The sequence below is a fragment of the Leuresthes tenuis genome, unplaced genomic scaffold, assembly GCF_036924035.1.
Source record: "Leuresthes tenuis unplaced genomic scaffold, fLeuTen1.0.hap1 SCAF_7, whole genome shotgun sequence".
In the NCBI taxonomy this organism is placed as follows: Eukaryota; Metazoa; Chordata; class Actinopteri; order Atheriniformes; family Atherinopsidae; genus Leuresthes; species Leuresthes tenuis.
The window spans coordinates 14,894,381-14,910,194 of NW_027325361.1; the positions used below are offsets into that span (position 1 = coordinate 14,894,381).

Genomic DNA, 15,814 nt, shown 5'->3' on the forward strand with positions numbered 1-15,814 from the left:
GTTGATGAAAATTTAACAATTGGAGGCAGCATCCACAATATCATCCCTCATGTGTTAATAACACCCCTCTCTAATCTGGAGCCCAATTCTACATTTCTGTTTCATATTACTGTTTAAACATAAAACCTGGACTTAATGATACAGGTGTATCTAATAGAGATTAAAATCACTTTAAGTTTCCACAGCGTATGAGTTATCAGCACAATATATGTTGCCATGTTATCAAAAATTTTACAGACGGAAAAATAGAAGCTATACCGGCTGTGTTGGATGTCACTGGGCGGGAAACCCCATCACACTTGGTTTCGCAGAGGAAATCATCTATTGACGGGCTGAGAAGCGGCCGACTTTCTTGTTGCTCGCTCACCAGCTGTAAGGACAAATGGATGAGACAATTCAGGCTTTCACTCGGCATGTCCCTGTGAAACTTCCATCAAATCCTCTGCAAATACCCCAAGGCTTTGCTAACTTAGAGTGAAGTTCTGCTTTTTGGTTATGATTCACATGGCAGTATCTAACTAACAACTCCCTGTATCATAAAAGAGTTTTTTTTTTTGTCTTTTTTCCTTAATTGACAGAAAAAAAATTGACAGCAGTATTAGACAAGAATGTAGAAATGTAGAAACAGTTTTGATAGTTTATACTTGATTGTACGTGAGTCAAATGAAACATTTCTGCATTTAACAAGGAGCTATAAACTCTCAATCACATTCAGCCATACACTGCTTATTATGTGTCACAGAAACACCCATTGGTCACTCTTTATGGATTGACTTGTGTCAGTGATGTTTAAAAATTGCATAAAGTTGTTTTGCAGCATTAATATGTGATTAATTATCTCGTCCACACGGAGCTGGTGTTTGATGATTGTTTACAGGGAATCACATCACTATGGTAACGTGCAAACACCACACTACATTTACATCACACATCAAAAAAACTTTATGTTTCTGTTTTAAAAACTCATAATACTACAGATAAATGACTAAGTTACGGTAGACCAGCAATTTCACCAAGAAATACTCAATGAAAATGGCCTAACAATAATTACTAACTGTTACTGCTTAGCTTACCTTCCAAACCATGAAAATGTTAATTATTTTTGCCAGTGATGCACCAGTTTGGAGGCCTGCCAGTGCATCTGCAGAATAGGTCATATCCAGTTCATTATCGACACTCTGAAGCCTCAATATACTCCAGGTGCAGCTGGTAACAATTTGTCAGCCAATGCTTCATAATTTGGAGGTGAAAACCAGTTTTGTCCCATTAAAATGTGCAAGGCAATACAACCCTTGCGAGCCTAGCATGTGTGTATAAAACTGACTGAAAGGAAACATGACATTTGCTAATTAAGCTGTTCAGGCTACACTCGCAAGCAGAATTTTAATGAAGGTTTAAAAAGATTTAATTACAACACATGAAATGGACTGCATGCAACCTGACATATGTCTGAAAAAGTGCTGAATGTGCATTTCATAGCAAAAGTCACCAACAAATATGTCTAGAAGAAGAAAAATACATAAATCTATTCAAATCTATCGATCTATCTATGATGATGATCGATAGATGATCGAATCATTTGAAAAGGCACATAAATAGCACACAGGGGAGGGTCATTACTGCGCATGAATGCTGACCCAGCACAAGTAATTAGAGTGCATGAGGCTTTGTGCTCTTCTGGTGTCAAAGTAAGAATCTAATTCACAGGAAGTAACCGGATTTCACCCTCAGTAACTGCATATTACTACAGATGGATTTGTTTGTTTTTAAAGGTTGGGCTTATTGTGTGATTTACAAACTTTGTTTACTGCTTGTTTATCAGCTGATGCTGAGTCATTAACAGCTGTTAGTCATGTGAACGAAGTTCAAGCTTCATTTAATCTTGGCTTCAGAACTTTGTGAATAATGACCATTGAGCCGCTGGCTCTAATGGAGGAAATGACTCATCTCAAATAGCCTCTGCTGTTTTAATTGGACAACTTTTACTCTGTCAACTAAACACCATCTGATTAAAAAGCCAACTTAAACATGGGTGTGCTTAATAATTTCCCAGCCCTGGCAGTGAGAGGAAAGAAAGTCATGCAGAGAAAACAAAAACAGCCAGAAGGAATATAGTGCTCTCACTTACTCTATACTGCCCTGTGTGCTGGAAAACAGTTATAGCGTTCTCATTTTTTTATGATAAAAATTTACATAATAACTTTCATCAACTGTCTTAGCAATCAAACATAATGAATATATCATAATTACTGCTTAATCTGTTATTGAACAGATTGGCAAAACAATCTAAAAATCTTAATAACACTAAATTAGGCACATGTTGTTGTTTTTGTCTTTCAGACTGACACTTGTTCTGGGAGATCAGACATTTGTCTGTTTTTGCCAATATTTGTCTCAGAATTGAAAAAATTTGTTTATTATCTATCAGTTAGTCTTTTTAACAGAGGATTGATCTGCAGCATTAAACAACAGTTACGGTCTGTTTTAAGCTTTCTGTGTATCGTGTAGCATGATCTATTATAGATACATTTGCCCGTCTTGTATAGTGTTATAATCTGAAGATGAGAAAGTATTATGAGTTTAGTAGAACAGTTTAGTAAGTATTTAAATTAAGCAGGTATAATCTGCTGTATTATAATTTTTCTCTTAGAGATATAATTTAAACCATGGCAGCCTTTGCATGGCTGTTTGGAACAGCTCAGAGCTCCACAAATCTAACTCTCAGGTGGAAAAAAAAAATTATTTAAAAGTTTATGAATTACTTCAAAACCTAAATGTCCAACTTCTCCAGATACTGTAGAATCAATAAACCAGCATTTACTGCACTGAAACAACAACATATTAATCTGCTGGCCCCTTCTTTTTTATTTAGTTGTTCTGTAAAGATGGTGTAAAGATGACTTTCAGACATAAGAGATATCTGCCCAACTTTTGTTTCAGACAATTTTCAACGGCAAGTTTTTATTGCACTTAACTCTCAAGGCTTACGTTGCCACTCACTGTTGAAATAGCTACTGATGGCTGAAAGCCTTTAAGTGCTGAAGCGGTTCTCCCCAATAATTTAACTCGTCTCTTCTCCTCTCTCAAGCACAGACAGAACATCTTATAGAACAAAGAACCGTTTTCCCCTCAGCTAATGATAATCCTGAAACTGTGATGAGAGTTGCTTGCTTCATTGTTATACTGTAATTGTTTTGTTTATTGACATTTTGGATGTGTTAATTGACCTGTATAGGAAGCTTTTGAATAAAATAATGAGCTCTTGCTGACAAAGCCTTTTTCTTTTCTCCTCTGTAACCTCAAATTTGGATTGTATTGATCTGTACTAAATGTGATTATGTGTAACTGGACTTGAATTAAAATTTTCTACTGTCTTTGTATGGTGCCCTGAGATGATTTGTTGTGATGTAGCACTCCATAAATGAAACAGAGTGTTTGTCAAAGAAATCACTCTTAATTGCTAATTCATTGTTCAAGTAATTTGTTGGGTAATACTATGTGCCAGTTTGGTGTTTTTTATTTCTTTGGCATCATTTATAATATTCAGTATCTTACATTTTTAATTTTGTATGATGATTAATTTTTGAAGTGCCAGCATTTTATGAGTTCTTAGTTCTTAGACTGCTTACTTTAATTGATATTCTGTTTAAATCAAGTTCACATTACAAATAAAATATGGCTCGAAATCAATGTTATTGGCTCTTCCTGTTACTGTTAGTATTTAATCTAGTTTCAGTTTTGCATTTAAAAACTAAAATGTCTGAGAACATTAAATCAGACCTTTTGATTTGCTGCTTCCGTTTGAAGTATATAAGTACAAATCTGTGAAGGTAATAGCTATAAAATAAACTTGTTCTCTTGTTCTGTTCTTGTTCTATGTATTTTTTGTTTTTGTTGTTGCATTTATCACATCACATCTGTCTGAAATAAAATTGAATCATATGAAGCCATTTACAAACGGCCTCTTTGATGACAGAAGAATGGAAAATCAGATGGAATCAGACGGAAAAAAAATCTCTTAATAATAATAAATAACATTCATGAATGCACGTATTCACAGCATTTGAGTGGAAAATAACCAGAAAAACATCTGTTTGTGCATAACAATTCATGTGATTTCAGTGTATTCAAAAGCATCTTTTGCAGCTATCTATGAGTAACAAGTTTAAGTTGAATCCCCTCTATGTGCTCCAGTAGGTGACCCTGATTTCTCCACTCTGTTTATTTATTTGTGACTGACTGACTGGAGGTCATTCCTGTCGTGGACATTGAGAGTATAGCATAATCCTCAAGTAATGCATTTATTCAATTTCAGATAGCATAAAGTTTTTACTTAATAATGAGTGGCTGACACAGTGGCTAAGAGACCCACTGAGTCATATTCTGCTGAAAGTTGGCAATATGAGTGTATTCACTAATGAAACAAGAGGATTATTTTGATCAATTTCAACCAAGTGGTCCTTGATTGACACACGAAAGAAAAAACATTTAAATAATGTAATACACCATAGAGGTGACGGTCCCCTGAAGTTAAGGCCAATTGAATTTGCTCTATTGCTCTTTAGAAAAAGTTTCCTACGGTATGTTTGGAATTCTGTAAAATATGGTTTGTGTATTCATCTTCTAAATTTTCCTTCATGGAACATTTGATTGCAAAGCTATTCAAAATTCTACATTCCCCAATGAGAGCCAAAGCCTCACTCTAAGTTACGTGGTAATAAACAAATGTTAGCACGTTAATACTCAACGAAGATTTGTAGGGTTAGGGTTATTTAGGAAAGTATTGGTTTACAATAAGGACTAAAAACTGTGAGTCTGATTTAAAGTTTCATTTGCAATAGTGCTCATGTTTCATTTTCACATCTGAGCATACATCCTGGCAGCCTCATGATAGAGGATAGCGTGATATAATCTTGGGAAGAAAGTTGGCTTAATCTTAATGTTTGAAATAACATCAGCTTGTCTGCATAGGAAAATTTTTTAAAAAAAAGTATTTGTTCCTACCCCTCAGTATGACTCATAACCACGCTAACAGTCAACTCACATAGTGAGTTTCAGTATTTTTTTCAGGTTTTCTGGTTTAAAGGATCATTGTTGATCACTATTGGAATGACAAGCCCCCTCTTATTTTCCTGGATAATAGGGACAAAAGATCAACTATGTATGTGTGTCCACAACAATGCAAAAATGTAATTATAGTTTGACTTTTCACTCAGGACAGGAGCTTCCTGAGCTATTTGCCCATTAAACTCTTTCCCCCCTTTCCTGTTATAGCATTTTCTTCTGCTCTCCTATGCTGGGCCATTCAATTTATGAGTGCTTCAAGCAGTAATCTAAAAATTATGTAATGGAAAACTTCAGCTAATTGTGCCGCTTGGGCTTGACTCCAAGAGATCTCTCAGATGTTGTTGTCAAGGGAGCTGTGCACCAGTTATACTTGTCGGAGCCTTGGTGGAGGGGCGGCTGGGGTGAAGATGGGAGAAGGTGGAGAGGATGGAAAACACTTTTAAAGGCAAAGTTGTATGAGAAAATCAAAGCAGTTGTTAGATAAAACCTGGAGGCTAAATGGATGGTTGGCAGAAAAAATGATAGCAGCCAGTCTTATGATTTATTAAGTTGACATGCAGAGAATGTTGTGGTAAGGAATTTTAGCACATTTAACTCTTCTGCATATTTTTTTTAAAAAACAAAAACTGGCCTTATTGTTTCTTAGAAACTATTATAAAATGTCTCTGTGATGCATCAAGTTGTTTACTGATGGCAGTTTTTAAAGCTGTTGTTGTGGGTGTTAATGATCTGTTCCATGTAGTCCCACAGGCCTGAATACTGGAGTTCAGATTGTTGTATTGTTGTTGATTCTTTTATGACTCATCATAATGAGCTTTCATTTGTCCTCGGGCTGCAAAGTTGGAAAACAAAATTGTGAAAAAGGATAGTTGAGTTGAAATGTAAACTCATTTTCTTTAGTAAAGGTCGAGGCTGGGATTTTCGACGCAATCTTACACCGTTTTTCTTTCTTTTTTTAAATTGAAATCTGCCCTTTGTTGTATTCCTTGACTTCTCTGGGTTGTCCTAACCCAGGGTTGTTTTTAGGAAATTTAGTTTAACACATACTCATAAGTGTGTTTTACAGTTACAAACATGTTTTCACTTGGAGACCTGGGATATTCATGGAACCCATGTATAAAGACAAAATGTTAACAATGATTGTGAGTTAGTCATTTCGTTCTGTAGATAAATATGACAGTGGGGCTTTGCTTTTTGTGGGTTTGGCATGGTGTGATTGTTCCTTTACTGCTTGGGAAAGAGAACATGGTAAATTCCACTGGGACCCTTTGCTAGAACACTTGAATGGGCGCCTGGCATGAGAAGCTGCAGCCTGCGATTTTGCCTGTGTTACCTGCTCTAAAGCATCAATCTGGGACCTGATGCATCAACATGAGTTAAGTTTACTCACGTGGAAAGAACCACAAGGGTTCAGTTTAATTTTTATGAAAGATTTAAAGAAAGTTAACATCCAGAAACATTACTTTTTTTTTAAAATCTTCATTCTCTCATCTCAGGCATGTGATATTAAACATCAGCTCATCCCCAAAACAATGCTGACTTACAGCTGCTATCTCCTGCTGTGATTGCAAAATGTTTGTAGTGATGAAGAAAAAGTCTAAACAACAATAGTTTGATACCTTCTGGTGGCAGTTTGTTGATATGTTGTTTCGTTTTGGAGTTCTTACCTGTAGACAAGAAAGTCATTATAGAAATATCATTCCACAGCCCCGCATGCTAATAAAACCTGTTCTACAGTTCAGTGGAGAGAAACCAATGATTTGTCAACTGTCATAAAACTAGGACGCTTTCCTTAGTCTTAGTTTATGAATCAACTTCAAAGATTTCAACATAATCTATAAACAATACACTTGATCATTACTCATGAGTCATAGTTATTGAAGTAACATATTTTTTCTCTGTTCATGTCAGGATTGTTTTCTGCTGATTATATGTGACATGTTGTTAGAGCTATTATCACTTTAGTGGAAATTACAACATCGTTAAATATAGGTGGAAAAGACATCCATAATGTAGGCCTGTCACAGTTATTACATTACTGTCTGATCAGCATTATTTGAGTCGACAGCAATCATTTTGCCCAGTGTATTTAACCGTCTCCATTCACTTATATAGTTGAACTGAACAAACAGAAATGGCGGATTTTTATTGTGAGTTTTGTACATTCTACAATGCAAACCACTGAATTTTGTTGAACATTTATCATCATTAATATTGTTGATTGTGATGCGAAGCAAATAACCACAGCATGGCTGCTGGCTCATTTGGGTTTAAGTCGAATCAAAAGGGACAACATAATTACTCAAAGAAGCCAGTTTGATTAAATTGCAGAAAAAATATCTAATACTTAATCAAGACTGTTAATCATTAATCAAAACATCATGACTGATGCCCTAGTAAAAAAACTGAGGTGTTACTTTATAATAGCTATTTACGGTAACAATTACACTTTTGATTGCAACATTTTAGATTCTCAGTATGATGCATTAGGCCATTCAGAGCAACTTTCCCAGTAATTTGTCTTGTTGGTGTTCATTCGATGTCTGACTCTCCATTGTGGCAGGGATGTATTTTCAACATATTGAATAACTGATGTTTTTTTCAGTCAATTTTGTGTCCATGTACCATTAGATGGGACAGTGAGTCAGTCTTTTTGCATCAGTCTAACTTGAGCGAAAGAATGACTGGGAGTAGACTGGCAAAACAGGATTAATTGGCCATGTTTTTCATTTCTTGGAGAGCAAAGGAAATTAGTTTAATGCTGAATGAACAATATTTCCCCTATGTATATGAGTTAACAGTTGCTTACGTAAAACTTAATCTTTATGGCGATAGTGATCAAGATAGTTTATGTAACTTTGCAAACAATTTTATGACGCTTGCTAAGTGAGATGTTTGTCGATGCTTAGTTCAGAATACGACCGATCTGACTCATTCAGCAAGCTTTTCATTTACAGGCCTACATTAACAACTAGATGCAGTTTTACTTGAAAAAAATACTGGCCTTGGTTGTTAATTCTAAAACTGCACTTTACAGCATCTAATGATGACACAGACCAGAACAAAACTGCTCCATATATATGTATATATGTGTGTATAGATATAATCTTTTTTAACAGAGGCTTTTTTGCTTGCACTTTTGGATAAATAGTCTTTTGAATTCAGAAAAAAAGGCTTTAGGCTTAAGTGAACTGAACTGCTCCCCTTGAAAAGCTGTTTATCTCTGACTCAGTCCTTCTTGCCCTTTTATACGATAATTTAAGCTATAATTAATTACATTTCAGACCGTAAGCTCAACAGTTTGCAAAGATATAAAGTCACAACTCGTTGGTGTGAATATGCCGACAATCTGAAAAAACAAACAAATAAACAAACCCACAAAAAATGCTGATCTTTAATTGCTTCACTTCCACTTGAGTGGGAGTATTATCTTGCTTGCATGACAGCTTATCAAACCAGACACTGTATTAGAAAATAGAACAAGTATAAAGCATGACACAGGTTATTAAAACAGAGTGATATACAAGGGAGCACGGACGCAGACACAGCAGCGCACACACACAGTACAGAAGCAATCAGGCACAGAACAGCAAAGTTCATATTTGTGTCTAGATGGTGCCTCCATCCCACTCTAACACTTATATAGCAAAAGAGGAGTGGAAGGTTCAGCAGTGGCGAGGGTAATTTGCTGCAGTATTTAATGCAGAGAGAGTTCAGACAGTATTTCATTGCCATGCTGAGTGGTATAGCATTTTGGAAATGCGGTCACACGCTCTTTGTTCTGCTGCTTATGAGGTGTAAAAAGTTAATGAAGAAGTTGTACACACCCGATTAGGAGTGGGGGGAAATTTACGATGACCCTCTCGTGTATCCCTTCATACAGTGCTAAAAACACCAAGCATGAATTCAAAGAAGGGCACCGTGAATCTCGCAAGGGATTATTTGAAAGGATTTAGATCAACAAATTTAGGCTGGTTTTGCAGATCATAAGATATTCAGTAAATAGTGTATGGTTGTTAAAAAGTTTTATACCCCATAGAGCAGCTGGAAATGAAATAATAGGGAAATATTGGTTAGATACAACATTCAAAAAGCTCAAGTAATGAGTTAGTATACTGTAAAAGTCACTTATTGGACACTCAAAGCTTTGCCAGCGTTTCAGTGTCACCAAAACAGGAGGAAGTTCCACTTTAAGATGGGGGGTTGAGGGCATAGGGGAGGTTTCTGGAATGGATCTGCCCACCTTGGTAGTCACTGTGAGGAGGGGCTTCCCTTCTGATGACGCCTTACTTGGTATCTCCTTCAGGACCATGGCAACAGTCTTATCTGCAGCCCTAGAGTCTTTCCCCTACAACAGTGAGATCAACAATGACTTGTGTCAGGACAGTTGGACAACTCATAGCTCTTTGCCCCCATCCAGGGGATCTTACAGAAAATAGACTTTATCTTATTATGTGTGTGGGGGCTGTCTAACAGCAAAAACATCAACTGAGGACATTTCCACAAGACTATGGCGATGAAAAGAGGATCACTGCACAATGTAGACGTCTAACAGAGATGAGTATGGTTGTCCCACTGAAGCAATACATTACTGCCACAATATGATGGCAGAATAACATACAGAGTTTATTGTACAGTTTGAAATAAAAATGTTAGCAATTAGAAGACATGAAATAAAAGCTTTACACTTTGGTTTGAACAAATCATCAACTTTAATCTCAGTAAGTTCTGCAACAAGTAGAGACAAATTGGATTCTTACAACTTCTTAAATGGAAAGTAGGTGTTTTTTGTCATCTTATTTGTTGGCTGTGGAACTGTTTCTCTGAAAAAAGAGATTCTTAATCAGCCTTTTCTATGGTTACGAGGGGTTCATTTTTGGCAAATGGCATACTGTACTTCCTTGATGGAACAACCTTTTTATGGTTTAAATGTTGAATATCAGTTTATTAATACTGTATAATAGTTACATTTATCACTTAAAATTGACAACGTTAAATCAAATTGTCCTTTATATATATATTTATTAATTCACTACTGATTTACTGTCAGTTATTGTTGAAAATGAATTGTTTGTTAGACAGCTAAACAAACGTTTCCAATTTCGCTACTGGGGAATATTTGTTACTTATAAGGATTTTTGTCAGAATTTTTTAACATGCTTATCTTTTCAAAGCCGGCTGATCCGTATTTTTGCTATAGGAAAATGAGAAAATTATGAAAAAACAAAGGAGTGTGTGTTGCTTTTCTTCTCTAATCATCACTGGGACAGAACATTTTCATAACTGACATATGACATCAGAATTTCTTCCCTGAGGCTCAGCTGAGTTGGACACAATATCATATGATCAGTCGATACCCACTCTAATTCTGGATTGAGCTTTTACATGTTTTTAAAAGGGGGAAGAGTCAATTTCTCTCAAACATGTTAGAATACACAAAAAGATTCCCCCCTTAACTCCTAAAAAAAATTGACTGTTTTCGTGATCACTGCCTACGTTTTGAAGGATGGCCCTTCATGTATCAACCTGCAGCCTCTAAAAGGTAGACAATGTGCTGAGTTTGTCTGATAATTTGAGGTGCTTCTTTACACAACAGTAAAAATTGATTACACAAGAGGTGAAATTGATTTTATTGGCCTATTGCTATCCTATTTGTCTCGATTTTATTGCAAAAGTTGGACGGCACACAGACTATTTGCTTTCCCACTGACATGTACTCATTTCACAGTATGCCCTCGGCTAGAAGACAGATTATACTGTACGCTGTTAATCACTTTAAGACACACACAGAATCACCTCTTCACAAGAGACGGCACAATTCATCTAAAAAGCAGTTCCACCTAGAGATAAATATGTTGACCACAGAGAGACAAAAACAGCTGTTCATCACGCTCAGGGACTTAGGGAGGCTGCCTGTTCAGAACACGAAGCACGCTAGAAGCCTTTTAGACAAATCCTATTAGGTCTTAGCTCATTTCAACTTGCCAGAAAAATGAATTAGGCTCGTCTTCCACTGATTTTCTCAATTGATTATGTCATAAAATGCATGCACCCAACCCTGAGAACACTTTCCCCGAAGGTCTGATGCTCTTAATAAAGCACCTGCTCCCTCTCTCGACTGTCGCTTAGACTCAGTCAGTAAAAATGGACAGCACAGCTTGCTTTGATGCAAGGTGGAAACCAGTCTACAGACCACCCGGATTATTCAGAAAAGGTCTAAATAAGTCTAACATTTGCTTTTAGTTGTTTAATCTAAGTGGCAAATGATACAATCTGACATCAGCTGAATCTTCCTTCTGTACCAAATGTGCAGGTATAAACAGAGCTAACAATGTTGAGAATCACCGATTAAGCACAAAGTTTGTTTGTACTGGCTTACAATACTGTTTGATCAAATTTTGTGAGATTGGAATTTTCTCTATGAGCATACACAGAAAACTGTTGGCATATTAGTGGTGATCAGATTACTGGCTTACACACTGTGCTGTCAGGGAGGCATTTTCTCTAATCCAAATCAGTCTTTTTCCAGGCATAAAGAACCACCTTATGCCACAAGATAATGACAATAACAAAGTGGTATTTGGATAGCACTTTTCTTAACAATTTGACGAATTGCTTTGCAAGAGGGGATAAGGTGAGTTAGAGTAAAATGGATATTTCACAAAACACTACATTGAATTAATTGGACATTGCCAAAGGCTTTTTTAATCAGCAAAGTTTTAAGGGCTTTAAAGGCAGCTTCGGACTTGGTGTGCCTGATTTAAATGGGAAGATTTTCATGAGGCAGGACTTTATTGGAAAAGGCCAAATCTCTTTTTGTAACACATTTTCATCTGGGAATGGTGAGCAGCGCAGTATCTGCTGGTCTCAAAGGTTGTTGGTACTATACCAGGTCAAAAAGTTTTAGATAGAGTCAGCGATTACATGAAAAGACACTTAATATAAACTCTGTCCACAGAAATAGCAGACTCTCAAACATCCCTGGAAACTGGGGAGAATCTTGAAAAGTGATGCAAAGTTGTACACAGAGGCACTGTGGTACTTCAAAAGTAGTGGGTGAATATTCCAGATGATGAAGACTTTTTTTTTTCTATTTCCATATCCGTGTGTTTCACGTCACTCTGCACAGTGGTCAGCTGTCATGAGACTACAAAAACCCTTGTTTTGTTCCAACTGTGTTTTCTTGTTTGTGCTGAAAAAACTACTTACGACTTTCCTTTGGGTGAGCACATGAAGGCAAGGAACAATCAACAACATCTAACACAAAAAATGAATAATTTCAGGATTTGTCTGACAACATGAGATTACTGTTGTTGGGGTATAACTGACTAAAGCTGTCAGTCATCCTGTTGCTACTCTGTAAAGATAAAATGAAATATAATTAGAAAAATGAATTTCAAAAATAATCATCCACAGTTAACTGCATCATTGTGGAGTTTTATCAAATCATTAGATGTGCTGTTTTCCACAAGCTGTTAATGTTCTGTCTCTGTATACCTTCACACTGTTCTTATGCTCAGGGGATGGAACTCAGATAACCAAAACTTTTAAAGCTTTTTTTAAAGTGATTAGGGAGTTGTGCCAGACTCTTCTCTGCATCGTACAGCGGAGACGCAACCTGACTCAAGTCACAGCCTCTCATCACCGAATATAAACAGGTATCTGATATCTACTTAAACTTTAACCTGTTTGGAACAGTAAATCTGATGAAATCTATGATACCTCCACTGCCACTGAGCTTTATATAATTTACGAAGCTCGGGTGGCATTTTAAGGCTGCATCACACAAAGCTGTGACTATTCATTTGTTGTGCAGATTCCTACTTTCAGTGTCTATCTCTCCATTTGAATTAAAAAAGAAGAGTTGACTGTGTTAATAATTACAAGGTGTGAAACTGTCCGACATCCAAACAACAAAGTGACGCTTACTGATGAAAGGTTAATTGATTAATTGGTTAATTGATATATTGTTCTGCTGGAGTATTCACAAAACAATACCAAATATCAAGCGTCAAGGAAATTTTGGAAAAGAGAGATTAAAGACTTGCAGGGAAGGTGTATTTGGGGCACACTATTTTCTCTTTTAGCAGCTTTGTGCATGGGTGCATTTTGACTTGATAGGATTTGACTACATGGTACTATTTTGGCTTTCTGACCTCTTAGTAGCTCATCACAACAGGATGCTCGACATGAGACATTTTCTCTCAGATGTGAACAAATCAAGAGCCCAACAAGATGGCAAAAATTGTTACTGAAATAAAGACTGTTGGTAGACGACCCCTAAAAGTTTCATTCAAAAGTTTCTGTCACATGTGGAAGAGAACATTTCCTGGAATAGATATTTGCTTATCTCATCTCACAGGAGTTATATTCAGGTATGGAGCTGGAGGAAAAGGATATTTCATATGAATTGCCAGCCCGTAGTGTACAGTCTACTGTCCGTGTTTGCTCCATGCCACAGTTTCAGCTGGTTGTGATAATGCAGTGCAGTTCTTGATGCATCTCTCTGCACTCCTGGCAGACCTCGAGCCTCTCACCTCTTGCTTGTCTCTTGGCTTCAGAGAGAAGCCACAAACAATTGCTGGGTCCCTCTCTGCAAATGGAAAATTGATCACAGCGAGGGATGAGCTTATACTCTGTGGACTTGAGAGGAAAATACTGACTGCAGTGAGCTGATGGTTGCAGATGATAATAATTAGGGTACCACTGCAGCATCCTTACTGTGATGGAAAAAGATTGTTTGCATGAATAAGCCAGGCACTCCATCCCAAAATGTGTCCCTTAAAAGGAATCGCTCTGACACACCACACAAGCCTCTAAGGAATGGCTTGAGGAACACAATGTTAAGCACAAGGGATTTTCGACAAACTCCCCAGATCCCCATTTGATTGAGACAATAGACCGATTTCAACATTCAATATGCTGTTTATGGCTGTTATTGTACTTTCAGACAGTGATAAACATAAATTCGACTGAAACGGATGTTTTCCTGCAGTGATTAGTGCTACAGTTTATATACATTTTTATTCAAATGCATGTATAATTTTATTCCAAAATGAGTTCCAGAGTTAATAACAGACAAATATGTTTTTAAAGAGCAGCGTTATCCCTCCTAATCACACATTCACACGAGACTGATAAGAAAAGTATGACAATTCCGTCTCATTTAATCAAAAATGACTCACTCATGCACACACTGAGATCCTGAGCACACATGATAATAAAGTTAATAACTGACTTCCAGTGATGCTTATTTTCTGGATAGGATAGGCTTATCCCTTTGAATATTACCCTGGTTTTTCATTTTCACCGCTGCCATTTTAATTCATGAAGGTTTTCCATCAGTGTAAGACTTTTTTGCCACTTTTTATTGGCTGTCATAGACTTTATGGGGTTTGGGTCTGGTAATGAATGGGCAACATTGGCAGCAAACACAATATGTCACTAGAAAATACAACCTAATGTTTTTGAAAAACAATGGTAACTATTTGTTTTTCATACAGCTGCACATACATCACCATCAAAAACTCTCTGCTTGTGCAACAGTGTGCAAATCTTTGTAACAGCTTCACATCAAAGACAAGAGATTTCTTTGTCAATAGCAGCTAACACAAATCACGCTCTGAATGAAACAAAAGATGACTGCCCTGAATGCTAAGGCTTGTCTGTAAAGGACTTGCTTATTAGCCACTCATGTTCTCTCATGATTTTATAAAGACTTGCCAGCTCAATAAACAAGTCTCAGCTCTAGACATAATCCCGCTGTTGAAAGCTAAAATGATTTAAAGTCACATTCATATTCTGGACATGAAAGGTTTTGTAAAGTACATTTATTTTGTGCTGAAGGCAAAGTTATCCTATTTGATTGTAATTATTAAAATGTACACATAATCATAAGCCTGAAACACAGCACAACAGATATATTTATTGGCTATAGTACTTAACTTCCTCTATGATAACAGTGCACTTCAGGCTGATTTCGAAGAAGCAGTGTCGCAGCAAAGTTTCCTCTTGTTAGTTGTATCTTGCTTTTATATGTCATCCACAGCAGTATGATGCACACCAATCTATGTATCACTGGATTCACAAACATTAAAGTGGAGAAAATCCAAACCTTTACACATCTGTGTGGTGAACATATAACAGAAGCACTCACAGTAGCTCTGCACAAAGAATCTAAACGAGATGAAACGGCAGCCCTTGTATTTATTACTCATAAGAAATCATCTTGTCTTTATGCTTTTACTTTGGTAGATTTGACACATGTATGATATAACCTGTCAATGTTTAAACTTAAGACAAGTTGACGGATGATTTTTGCCATGTTTTCCAGCCTTGGCAGTATCTCATTGTTTCCAGGTTTTATGCTGAGCTGCACTATATTACCCCCCCTTTTATTTTTATCTTTTACATCAGTTTTTGCCTCAAGGCAAAATTAAAACCTATACATTTAAGAAAATAAAAGTATATGCAATTCATTTGGTTGAGTGTTTTTGTATGGCAGCATTCAGCCAGTGATCTGTGTAGAAGTGTTAGTAGTGCCACCCATAGCTACTGTGACAAGTTTGTATGCATTTAAGCTTTTGTGACACTTTGAATCCTTCCGTCAACAAAAGAGGCTTCAGGTGTTTTACTGAAAGCCACCATGTGGCTGCATTTCTGCACCCTCGGCATTCAACTACTGACTGGCATGTCAAACTTTATCTGTGAAACAGATCCAAGGGAAAAAAAAAACTTCCTTTAGTTG

General features: G+C 36.7%; 1 protein-coding gene across 1 annotated transcript in view; it reads right to left on the reverse strand.

Annotated features, from left to right (window-relative positions):
* pex5la (peroxisomal biogenesis factor 5-like a) overlaps positions 1-15,814 on the reverse strand; it is an 83,840-nt gene that overhangs the window by 37,700 nt on the left and 30,326 nt on the right. The window contains exons 2-4 of the mRNA XM_072389457.1: positions 9,311-9,415; positions 6,687-6,734; positions 259-370 (exon numbers count right to left, since the gene is read on the reverse strand). Of these exons, the coding sequence (XP_072245558.1) occupies positions 259-370; positions 6,687-6,734; positions 9,311-9,415 (265 nt within the window). The remainder of the gene's footprint in view (positions 1-258; positions 371-6,686; positions 6,735-9,310; positions 9,416-15,814) is intronic.